Below are 12,072 nucleotides of genomic sequence, written 5' to 3'. Positions count from 1 at the left end.
ACTTTTCATTGTAACCTTCCAGCCACTCTCTGGACCATTGGGAAACGTTTACCTAAACGTGGAACGTTGTTTCTAGATTTGGAGTGCTGTCGGCTCCTCCGGGGCAACTTTGATGGAAGTCACGCTGAGCCTAGCGCCATGGTCGCTGCTGAGCTGGGTCGGAGTGGGGGTGGAAGCAGCGGTCATAGCCATGGTGGTGGCCTCAGGCTTAACAATAGTAGTGCCTTCTCGGGGCTCTTCGGCCTTTTCTGCCGTCTTTACTTCGGGAGGACTCCGGGCCCTCTCTGCTTTCTGACCCCGCCTGGTTTCAGTGGGGTCACACCGGCTGAACCAAGTTGGACTGGAGACAGAAGTGCGGGCAACGGTGACCTCGGGAGTGGAGCTGACAGCGATGGGAACGCTCGCAGAAGCACGAGTCGCTGCAGGGGATGACATTGGGCCACCAAGAAAGCACCCTGACTGTAGTGCTGGGGTGGTTAACGTGGGAAAGACGGGAGAAACACAGGGTATTGCGTCATAGAGACACAGCCACCTGAGCTAGTAGAACTAGTGTCTGAGAGGCCTGTGCGCCGGCGCATCACCAGCATGATCCTCCTATCATGGTCACTTGGGCTCCCTAAGTAAATGCATACCTATTCCCTCAGAGGCAAGCCCTCAAATGGGTTGGGGTACTCAAACCTTCATGTGTGGTGGTAACACCTAACAGTATAAAGTAAAGCATACCACTTCCTCACATCAATCAAACTTAAGGAGATGGGCTAAAGGTTCCAGGGTCCCAAAGCCTGGAGAAGTCTTCCCGCCTCAGCAGGGGAGTGAAAACATCACTGTCACGTGGGTGCGCAGGATCTGTCTTAAATGGCTGATAAGCTTTCTTTGCTTGACAGGGTCATAGAGATAGACAGGTGAGTCAGAACTCTTCCCTGGCCAACGCAGGCACCGCCTCAGCATTTGGTGGGGACTACTCCCAGAACTTACCCCAGGCTTTGGTGCTGCATTCAATGGCCTGCCTCATGGTCACTGCCTTCTGGTCTCTTCCTTCAAGCATAACCAGACTTCCCTTTGCACCTAGCCTTTCTCTGAGGCGTTTACCCAGGGACAAAACTACAGGTAAGCCACTGAAACCCAAATCCTGTGGTTCTTTCCCAAGCTCCAGACCTGAAAATCGATGTTAAGGCCGTGTGAGGGACTGTGTGACTGGGCCTCTCACACACTAACCTTCCTCAGGCTTGGCCTCTGTTCTGGCTGCATCTCTCTCCATCCTCCCTTATTCGCTAGACCAGTGCTTCTCCACCTTCCTGTGACCCTTTAATATGGGTCCTCATGCTGTGGTGACCTCCAAGCATGAAATCATTTTCATTGCTGCTTCATAACTAATCTTGCTGTTCTGAATGGTGTTGTACATGTCTGTGTTTTTCAATGGTCTTAGGTGACCCTTGTGAATAGGTTGTTTCACCCCCAAAGGAGTCATGACCCTCTGCTCTAAGTCAATCCCCAGCGGTTTGACTCCTGTCCCCATCCCATCCCTGACTTCCATGCAAAGAATTCCCTATTCTTGAGACCGCTATACTCGGGGGTTAAGAGCCCTGTGCTCCTCCAGACAACCCGGTTCAGTTCCCAGCACCCACGGCTGCTAACAACCATCTGTACCTCTACTTGCCAGGTCTGTCCCCTATTCTGTCCTTTGCGGGCACTGCATGCACACGGATGCTCAGACACATGCAAATAAAACACCCATACACATCAATTTTTTGTTTTTTTGAGACAAGGTTTCTCTGTAGCTTTGGAGGCTGTCCTGGAACTAAGTAGACCAGGCTGGCCTTGAACTCACAGAGATCAACCTGCTTCTGCCTCCTGAGTGATGGGAGTAAAGACATGCGCCGCCACCACCCTCCCCCTAGCCAATTTTTTTTTAATTAAAAAAAAAAGTCAGGGATATACCCTTTCTGCCTTCAGCAAGAGTCAGAGACAGGTATGACCAGTGTTGCTCACAGGCAGCCACTTAGGGGCCCACGATCAGACTCAGAAGACAGGCACTGGCACTGAGGACTTCCTCGTAGTTGTCCCAGCTGCCTTAGATGAAACCTAGTTCTCAGCAGGCCCAACCTTAGGAGAAAAGCAATGGCTTGTGGGGAAGTGGCCTCAGGCCTCCAGGCCACTCGACTTCCCGCATGATTTCCTATGGGTCTGGGTGAGTGAGTGGCTGCACTTCTAGACCCTCAGCTTCTCCCATGGGGAGGACCTATAGGCTATCCTGGGGATGAGACAACAAACCAGGCACCACTCACCTCTCAAAAAGGAGGGGCTGAGGTCAGCCCTGGACCTAAGAGAACCCACAAGGGTAGTGGGCAGCTCTGAGGACTAACTAGGTCCTGGGAGCTTTTCCTTGTGCTGCTGGGGAGGCTGCAGGTATTATAGGCAGGGAAGCAGCCAGGTAACCAGAACCAGAGTCACCAGGTAGCCATTTAGCTTACTGAAGTGCTCTCTCTCTCTCTCTCTCTCTCTCTCTCTCTCTCTCTCTCTCTCTCTCTCTCTCTCTCTCTCTCTCTCTCTCTCACACACACACACACACACACACACACACACACACACACACGACTATAGATATTTAAAGTTCCATAATCCTGTCAACCTTCCCCAAGCAAACACTGGACAGGGAGCACAGGGCCCCCAGGAAAGGGGCAAGCTTGGGACAATACAGAGCTTTTAGGGTCCTCAGGGGTCCTAGTTGTGGGAGAGGACAAATTCTGAGCTTGCTGTTGGCTGAACAAGTAGAAAGAAGAAAAGAAAACACCTGGGAACTCTTACTCCCTTTATTCTCTTCAACTATTCAACATGACCACTGGTGACACAACACTGTTACTGACACAAGACACTCAAAAATAGGACTTCCCTTCACTCCATAGGGAGAAGTCAAGTGATCGGGGCTTCCTTTGTGGAGGCAAAGGATTCTGGGAGCCACTCACTTCAGACGGGGATCATGATGGTTTCAAGTCCTCTTCCCAATTCAGGGCTCATACCCAGTTCCTTTATGCGCCCTATTTGACCTCCACACTCAACACCAGTTCTAAGTTTCCCCTGAGTGCAGATCAGCCCCGCCCTCTCCTATGCTTGTGCTCCTCTGCCCATGGTTGCTGGGCTCTTCCCCAGGGGCACTTCTGAGGGCTCTGGCCCAGTATGGAGTTGGCGCCATTATGCCTTCCAGACTTTATTTTGGTGGACCTTTTCCTGAGCCAGTTACAAGACTGGGTCCTACAACAGATTCTCTAAATGGTGTAGCTAGGTCTGAGAAGGAGGTAGCCAAGAGAACAGGTCTCACCTCGAGGTCTCTGCTCTGCCTTTTTCCTAGTAGGAAACCCAGTCACCACCTATCCACATGGTCCACTCAATACTGGAGTCAAGACCATAGCCCTCACTTGTCTCCTGAACATGTGAGCATCTTATTACATACGCTACATCTTAGTTCTCGATAGTCTACAATTGGCCATGACTACACAGACCGCCTGCCCCCAGCAGTCTTCTGATGACAGACTTTCAGACCCGGGTCTGAGGGAATCTGCTCCTACACAGGATCTCCCTCTAGTTTCTGCTACCACCTTAGAAGGGGACGAATCAACTTTACTTAGAGTTATCTACTCCATTTCTGTCAATATACAGACTCCTCCCCGTCTCCATGGTGCTCCCCTGCCTGGTACTTGGGACTCTAGCAAGGCTCTCTGTAATCGTATAAGGCCTGCCTTTTCTCTCTTCCCAGGAGGACTGGCATTTTTCTCCCAGTATTCTAGATTTTGGTCCTTTAAACAGGATGGGTGATGGGTCTCTACCTTTTGAACTTTTAGGTAATGGAATCAGAGGTCTCTTCCACAGCTTTGTAGATACCCAGGTCACTCTTCTGGGCACAGGACTCCTAAAGAGCCATATCACTTGTGTCTCAGTCCTCCTACTCTGGATAGTATGTCACTAATGCCAGCACTGGGCTAAGGACACCCCCTTTGCAACCAAATATGAGGGACAGTCCTTCCCATCTTTAAGGGTTTTTGTTACAGATGCTTGTGCCGAAGTTTTTCTTCAACCACTTTTAGGGCAACTGTGTCTGCTTCATCAGAGAGCTCCAGTCACGTGAGCAGGTTTGGTTGGACTAAATGAGGCATCTAGCCTGTGGTGTCTGAGGAGGAGATGGGCCTGGAAAGGAAGCATTTCTCAGCCTTTCATTTCCCTCGAATGGTTCCTGGCTAAGGAGAGAAAGGCCAAAAGGATCAGGTAGAATCTTTCCCTTCCCCGAGTCAGGATCAAATTTGGCCAGCCCATCTCAAGGGTATCCAAGTACTGGGATGAAGAAGGCGGTCAAGTTTCCATTGCCTCTTCAAGGACTCTGGTCCAGTCTGTGCCATGTCAGGACGTCCACCACGTGCAGCCTGGCTCATCCTGCAGGCAGCCTTACATAGAGTTCACACAACAGGCTGAGGTTTACATCGTGTTGCTGGTAAATCAAAGCTGTCTATTCTGTTGTCTGCCATCCCTCGTCACCACAGAGAACCCACAAGTGGCTCTCATGAACTTGCAGAAGTCTAGGGAGGACAAGCACATACAAGCCTTGACTCTCTGAAGGAATTTATTCTTTGGAAGTTGACTAGCAGCGAGTGGCTCTCTCCACTGAGGACAGAATTCGAGGAAATGGGTTGCCACTACAGTAAGATTTGTGGCAGTTAGCTTTCAGGTAAAACCTGTGAGACCTGAGAATGTGGCAGAGGCCCCTTGAAACCCCAGAGGCCTCTCAGAGTAGACATCTGCAGCTGGGCTGGGGAAAGGCTGGTCCTGCCTGTCTGAGGAAGCCTGACAGCCTGACTGGGACCTGCTTGCACTTGAAGTTTAACAAGCTCCCAGGAGGAGGAACTGGCTAGCTTCCACCTGCAGTTTCTCCACTGTGCTTTGCTTTCCTTCAAACAAATATAACTCTCCCCTAATAGCTGAAGTGGTTTCTCAACATTTTCTCACTATTCTTACACTTGAGGTTTGTTATACACCTCAAACTCCAGCCTTTAAAATGGCTTGCCATTTTTGCTTCTTTCCCATTTGGGGGCTCTTATTGGTAAGGAAGCCCCCCAGTCTTCCTTTCCCTAGTTCACACAATTCACCAAAGAGCCCCCAGAGCAACGGACGTCTTGTCTCACCTGCGGGTCTGGAAGCACCTAGTCATTCTCTCCCCATTTCGTTTTCTAGCGCTACTGCGTTCCTGCATGACTTCCTCATGATCACTGTCCTCTGTCCAAGGCTGCCAGGGGAGAATACTAGGAAGAGTTCAGGTGTTCCTCCACCACCCAGGGCACTCCCTAGTCAGTGCCGCCTGTATTCTCTAGGCCTCCACCACCCTACAGGATTCTGATAAGGACTTTGATACAGTTTTATGGGTTTGTCTAGAAACAAGTTAGAACCTCTTCCTACAATTAATAGGGCTTTTACCCACTATGGTTTATAGGATTTCTCTGCTACAGACTTAAAGGGCTTTTTTTCCTACATACTTATAGGGCTTCTAACCCAGCAGTTTTTCTCTACAGCTTATAAGGGGTTCCCACCCACAATCTCACAGGCTTCAAATCGCTGATGCAAATGCACTATTTCTTCCCAGGGTCCTTGACCCTCCGCTTCTCTATGATCTGATGGGGTTGTCCTGCTTTCCCCACATTCTCAGGAGAGAGAGGTCCCTGGTCTCCAGACCTACTTCACAGGGAGACACCTGGGTGACAACTCCTGTGGAGGAGGAGTGTCGCAACTTCTGTGAAGCCATCTCCACATTCAGGACACACATAGGGCTTTTCCTGTGAGAGAGTTTTAGGACTTCCCTCTTCCCTATGGCTGCCACCTGTTGGGGGCATAGAGGCCTCTCCCTCATCTTCCCGGTTTGTGGACAGGGTGGCTGGCTCTGAGGGGGGGTCTTCAGGAGTGGGGGCTCTTTCTTGAGTGTGGGTTTCCTGGTGGCGGGTAAGTGCTAGTCGATCGAGGAAGGAGGTCCCACAATCAGGGCAGTTGTAGGGTCTGGCCCCCAAGGGGCTCCTGAGATGTTCCAACAGCACTGATGAGCTCTTGCCCAGCTCCGAGCGCTTCTGGGACTTCCCGCCCGCATGGACTTTCTGGTGCTGCAGCAGCTCAGAGCTCAGGCCAAAGCTTTTTTTGCACTCTGGGCATTTAAAGGGCTTTCCACTTAGGAAAGGACTGGGCTCTGCCCCTTCCCCAAGGCCAGTCCTACACTCGGGAAAGAGAAAAGGCTTTTCGTTGCCGTGGGTGAGCTGATGTTGCAGGAGCACAGCCCTGTCGAGGAAGCTTTCTCCACAGTGGGAACAAACATAGCACTTTGAGGAGAGCTGACCTAGCCTTTGGCTGAAGCCCTCCTGACCCTCAGGCACTTTCAAGGACTGTCCTGGGGGGTCAGCTCTGCCCTCGGAAGCACCTGGGTGTGAATTGCCTGCAAAGGGGAACCTGGGGGAACGGAACTGCGGAGGCTTGGGGGCCGAGTGTGCTGTGAGGCCGTCTGCATTTTTGTATGGGTTTTCTCCGATGTGAACCCGCTGATGCTGCATGAAGATGCCCTCATCATTGAAACCCTTTCCACAGACCAGACACTTGTGGGGTTTGGCTCCTGGTGGCGGGGTCAGCAGGGCAGGCTCCCCGAGCCCTAGCAAGCTGTCACTCTGAGCTCTCCGGGCAGGTGTCTTGCCTCTCTCATGGATCACACGGTGCTGCTCCAGCTCCTGAGCCTCCAGGAAGGCCTTGCCACAGTCTGAGCACACAAAGAGGTTCTCGTCCATGTGTGTGCGGACGTGTGTGATTAGGTTGGAGCTCTGGCTGAAGCTCTTGCCGCACTCTGGACACTTGTAGGGTTTCTCGCCCGTGTGTGTGCGGCGGTGCTGGATGAGGTGCGAGCTGCGGATGAAGCTCTTGCCACAGTCAGAGCACTTGTAGGGCTTCTCACCTGTGTGAATCCGCTGGTGGCGGATGAGCGTGGAGCTCATGATGAAGCTTTTGCCGCAGTCGGCGCAGATGTAGGGCCGCTCCCCGCGGTGGATGCGCTGGTGGTTGATGAGGTTGGAGCTGACGCTGAAGCTCTTGCCGCACTCGGGGCACTTGTAGGGCCGCTCGCCGGTGTGTGTGCGCTGATGGCGCAGCAGCGTGGCGCTCAGCGTGAAGGTCTTGCCACAGACAGGGCACTTGAAGGGGTCCTCTCGGAGGTGTGTCCGCTGGTGCTTGATGAGCGTGGAGCTGTGGCCAAAGCTCTTGCCACACTCCAGGCACTCGTAGGGCTTCTCCCCAGTGTGAGTGCGCTGGTGCTGGGTCAGCTCTGAGCTCTGAATGAAGCTCTTGCCGCACTCGGTGCAGCGATATGGCTTCTCCCCTGCGTGGATCTTCTGGTGCTTGAGCAGGTTGTGATTCTGACCGAAGCGCTTGCCACACTCTGGGCACTTGTAAGGCTTTTCGCCTGTGTGTGTGGCCTGGTGCTGGATGAGGTCTGAGCTGCGGTAGAAAGCACGCCGACACTCGCCACACTTGTAGGGCTTCTCCCCAGTGTGGGACCGCTGGTGCTTGATGAGGTTGGTGCTTTGTGTGAAGGCTTTCTCACACTCGGTGCACTTGTAGGGCTTCTCACCGGTGTGCGTGCGCTGGTGCTGCACCAGATTGGAACTCCAGCTGAAGCACTTGCCACAGTCGGGGCACTTGTAGGGCTTCTCGCCTGTGTGCGTGCGCTGGTGCTGCACCAGATGTGAGCTCTGTGTGAAGCTCTTGCCGCACTCTGAGCACGTGTTGGGCCGCTCCCCCGTGTGGATGCGCTGGTGCCGTAGCAGCTTGGACCACTGGCTAAAGCTCTTGCCGCACTCGTTGCAGATGTAGGGCTTCTCAGCCCCAGAAGGGCGGCCCTGCACCAGCTCCCGCAGGCTGGGTTCACTGGCAGTGACTACTGGGGTGCTGTTCCAGGTGGTGAGGGTTCCCCACTGCCAATTGGTCTCACAAGCCTTGGTCCACTGAGATGGGGAAGGGACCTCAGGGGCTGATGGGTCCATAGGGGTCTGGTGGTCTAAGGGGTCGGAAGAACCAAGTGGGACTGGGGAATCCTGAGGGGCTGAGGCATCCTGGGAGGGGCTCTCCAGGGGCATCTCTGCTGGGTCCTTGGATTCTGGACTCTGAGCTGGATCTCCCAAGATGATCTCCTCCCCAGAACTTTCCTGTTGAGGGCTCTCTTCTTCATTCCCACTTCCAGCACCTAGAGACAGAAAGGGAGTCTCCAGCCCCCATCTCCTTTCAGAACATGGGGTCTGGTCTCTCTTCCCTCCCCTATGACTGCCCAGAGTTTGGCCCCCTCCCTGAACCAGGGCCACTGTCTCATCAGAGCCACAGGCCCTTGCGCCCCTCACCTCTGTGAGCATTGTCCCGGCTCTCTTCAGGACCCTGCAGATCTGGGCCCCACAGCACTGTCTCGGGCTCCATCCCAGAGCTCCCGACTGCAACGGTTCCAGCTGCTCTGGTGGGGAGAGATGGGCACATAATGCGACCTGCTGTGTGCTTCTCTGGTGCCCCCACTGGTGTGACTCTCAGTGACCTGCCACTGACTTTTCCCGCACCATCTCTCCCTGAGCCCTGCGGCCCCAGAGGCCTGGTTCCAAACGCTGCAGATGGCAACTCGGTGAATGTAAAGAGTCATTAAAAACTCATCAGTCATAACCCTTTGTACCTAGACTGAAGGCTGAGCGCTATCCAGCACTCACAGGGGAGGCAGGCTTTCACCCCACACATCCGATGCCCAGAGGCCTGGAAACGTGCTATTTTGCAAATCAGACAAAGCTCATTAAGACTCCAATTTTCTTCCTTTATGGGACTGCTAATTGAGACCAATAAACTTTTCCTTTATGAGCTCCAGAGAGAACTGAGACTTGTACTTTTTAAAGGGTTAAAAAAAAGTTTCCCTGAAGGGACAGACTCACAAGGACTGGGCACTTTGCCCTTCATGATCCACCACGCACAGAAAGAGGGTCAGTCTGGGGTGGGAAAGGCAAGTCTGAGGTCAGGGGCTCCTACAGAAGACTCAGGGAGGGGAAAAAGAAGGGAGTGGAAGGCTGGATGGTGGCATACTTGGGGATAGAAACAGGAGGGCCAGAGGGTCAAGGTCAGTCAGTTTCGTGGGATTGTGCCTCAAACAAAATGAGGGGAAAAGGAAGGCAGGAAGGTGGTGGGCAAGGGTGTGGAGAACACCGGGGAGGACATGGCTACCAGCGTCATTATTTCCCTCACTGCCTTGGGAGACTCAGAAACCCATTTTACAGATTAGTAGAGCAACATGGCGGGGGGGGGGGTGTCCTTCAAGGCCTCTAACTGGGAAGCAGCAGAGCTAAGACCACAGATGGGGTATTCTGTGTTTGGTTTGTCCCTGTGTCTGAAAGCATGAGTGACCTTGACTGTCACATGAGACTAACTTGCGGGCTCCTGGCAGAAGAGTGAGGGATAAGGCTCAGAGCCAGCCCCTGCTGTGAGAATGGACCGGAGAAATTCCGGGGAGCAGAATTTCCTTGGTTGTAAGGAGTTGGGCCGAGTGTCAAGGTCTGAGAAACTGGGTCTCTGAGCTCTTCGTAATGCTGTCCCTAAAGCCATCTATTGCCAGACCATCTTTCTGTCGGTGTTTTCTCACATGCCTAGGACAGGTGCCCGGTAAAAACTTTGTTGGATGACTGAATGAGCTAAACACCCCTTGCTCTTGGAAACCTATTTGGGTCAATGTCTTTAACGACCGGTCAGTTGGCAGCAGAGGGAAGTCAGAAAAGGAAAGCAAATTCAGTGTGAGCCCCCTGGGAAAGGAATCATCTGTCACTCAAAATCGCGATGACTCCCAGGAGAGAGAACAGGACCACAGGAGCAAAGTGCAGGAGGGCGCTCACACTGACACACTTAACAGATCCCTGGAGTGGCCTAGACTTGGGGTGACAGCGTGGACAGGGACAAAAGCTCTCCAGGAGGCGGCTAAGGAGCAGCAGTAGAGGCAGAAGTCAGAGTAAAGGAAGAAAATAAATTTCATCTCCACAGTCTCTCCCGATCTGTAAATGTCTTTAGGGGAGATGGAGACCATCGGAGGTGCCTCCCCGGATGGCAGAGAGGTACTCCGCCGAGCGGACCAATGACAGGTAAGAGCTGGGACCGAGAAACTTAAACTCAGGGGCCTACCTTCGAAGGGAAAGGGTTAATGGCAAGGCCACATGCAAGAAGTAGCGAAGACAGGGAGGCGAGAACTACTGGGAACCAGCCCAGGCCCAAGAGCGCCAGCCTCCAGCCCCGCAGGGCCCCCAGAGGACCGAGGCGGGAAGGACGGCCCGCGGCGGCTGCCTTCCCGCGGAGGTGCGCGCGGCCCAGGGTGACCCTGACAAGGAGGCAGCGGGACCGCCCTCGACGCCGCCCCCCGCACCCAGGCGGACCCGGACTCGAGCGCTTCTGGCCCGGAGCGCCGACCCTGTTCCCGGCCCCGAAAGCCCAGCCGAGCCGCCAGCGTCCCCACCCCGCCGCGGACGCCCAGGCTTCCCGGTTCCCGGAGAGCTGCGGCCGCCTCGCCGCCCCCGGCCGGACTCGCTCTCCGGGCGTGCGCGCCTCCCCTCCCCCACGGCGGCCCTCGCGCGGCTCGCACAATCCCCCGGCCGCCGCCCCCGCCGCCCCGGGCCCGGCCTGCTCCCCGCACCCGTCGTCGCTCCCTTGGCCCTATTGTTCCCCGGCGGCTGTCCCGGGCCTCCAGGCCACCCCGGGAACCCAGGGGGCCCCAACTCACGGCTCTGGGGTCTGGGAAAAGCCGGAAGGCAAGAGTCCAGCCCCAGGGGACTTAACCCCTTAAGTGCCCTGCCTCGGGGGACGGGCTGGATGCCGAGAACTCTAGGGCCCTTCTCAAGGGGTGATTCCAGGCTGAGGACCCGGGGACCAGTTCAGGGTGACTGGGACGGAGCAGGAAGTGACCCCAGCTTCCCGGGCCCCTCTAGCCTGGAGTCAGAACATCAGCTCTATGGGATTTAACCCTTTGCCTCCCACGGCCTGGGAAAAGAATGGGGAGGGGAGTACGGAAGCAAGGAGGTGGCCGATGACGCCCCCCCTCCCTGTGTCTAGTGGGATCGCTCAAGACCAGCTTTTAGGGGAGCTCAGAGGCCGGCGAGGGTCTCCGGATTTCTGGCCGTGCTCTCTCTCCAGAGGCTCTGCCAGCCGCCCAGTTAAGCTGATCTCAGATTCGGCCGCGGCGGGTCCCCTGAGACCGGCCTTTGTTTGGACTCACCCTGGGATGGGACTGGTGTGCCTGAGTTGGTGACTAGGAGGTGGGAGCAAAGGTTGGGTGGGCAGACCGGGTCCAGCAGTAAGAGCAGAGGCTGAAGGGCCAGGCAAGACTAGCCTGTGCTACGTGGCCCCGCCCCCACCCCGTCCCACCACTCCCCTCTGTCCCACCACCCCTCAAATCCTCCTGCTCCCCCCCCCCACCTCCCCGTCCTGCCTCCTTAGAGGAGGAAACTGAGGTCCTGGATGGCAGCAGAAAAACCAGAGTAGGGTTCCTGGCCAAGGTAGGCAAGCATTATTCGCTGCATCCCCGAGTAAAGTACCCAATTCACAGTCAGGCAGTCCTTCCAAACTAGCAAGCCAGAAGTAGTGGTGAATGCCTGTAACTCTATTGCCGGGGGCAGGAGGAGGGGGTGGGATGGGAGAATCAGCAAATTCGAAGTCAGCCTGGCCCACATAGTTCCAGGCCAGCCACATAGTGAGCCCCTGCTTCAAAACAACCCAGTGACCTCCCAGAACCCAGGTAACTGAGCTCCCAAATTTTTCCAGCTTGTGTCTCATTTTCTCCTCACCACAATCCCAAGAGAGAACTCTGAATTATCCCTGTTTTACAGACAAGGCGAACAAGATATGAGATGTGAGGTAAAATATGTAAGGCCACGCTCTTAAGTGAACCCAGGTGTGAGGAGGCCAGAGTTGAACTTTCTACCCTCAAAAAGCTGAATAGTATTCAGGCTTGGCGACACATGCCTGTAACCTTCAGCCATTAGCAGGCTAAGGCAGGAGAATTTAGAG

General features: G+C 54.6%; 1 protein-coding gene across 1 annotated transcript; it reads right to left on the bottom strand.

The window, feature by feature from the left end:
- Positions 1-2,796: 2,796 nt before the first annotated feature.
- Positions 2,797-11,385, bottom strand: Znf629 (zinc finger protein 629). Its single transcript, XM_013111710.3, has 3 exons — positions 11,282-11,385; positions 8,400-8,501; positions 2,797-8,248 (listed from the first exon to the last, which is right to left on the bottom strand). Exons 2-3 carry the CDS (start codon positions 8,470-8,472, stop codon positions 5,718-5,720), a joined length of 2,604 nt encoding a protein of 867 aa, XP_012967164.1. The 5' UTR covers positions 8,473-8,501; positions 11,282-11,385; the 3' UTR covers positions 2,797-5,717.
- Positions 11,386-12,072: the final 687 nt, after the last annotated feature.

This window comes from Mesocricetus auratus, unplaced genomic scaffold, assembly GCF_017639785.1.
Source record: "Mesocricetus auratus isolate SY011 unplaced genomic scaffold, BCM_Maur_2.0 Super-Scaffold_4256, whole genome shotgun sequence".
NCBI classification, from domain to species: Eukaryota; Metazoa; Chordata; class Mammalia; order Rodentia; family Cricetidae; genus Mesocricetus; species Mesocricetus auratus.
Note: the sequence above shows the minus strand (reverse complement) of the source record. Positions and strands in the feature narration are given on the sequence as shown.

Coding starts and splice junctions, on each gene's coding strand:
- Znf629 (XM_013111710.3), bottom strand. CDS start 8,472: ATGGAGCCCGAGACAGTGCTGTGGGGCCCAGATCTGCAGGGTCCTGAA. Junction 8,249..8,399: donor CCGGGACAATGCTCACAGAG/GTGAGGGGCGCA, acceptor TTCTGTCTCTAG/GTGCTGGAAGTGGGAATGAA.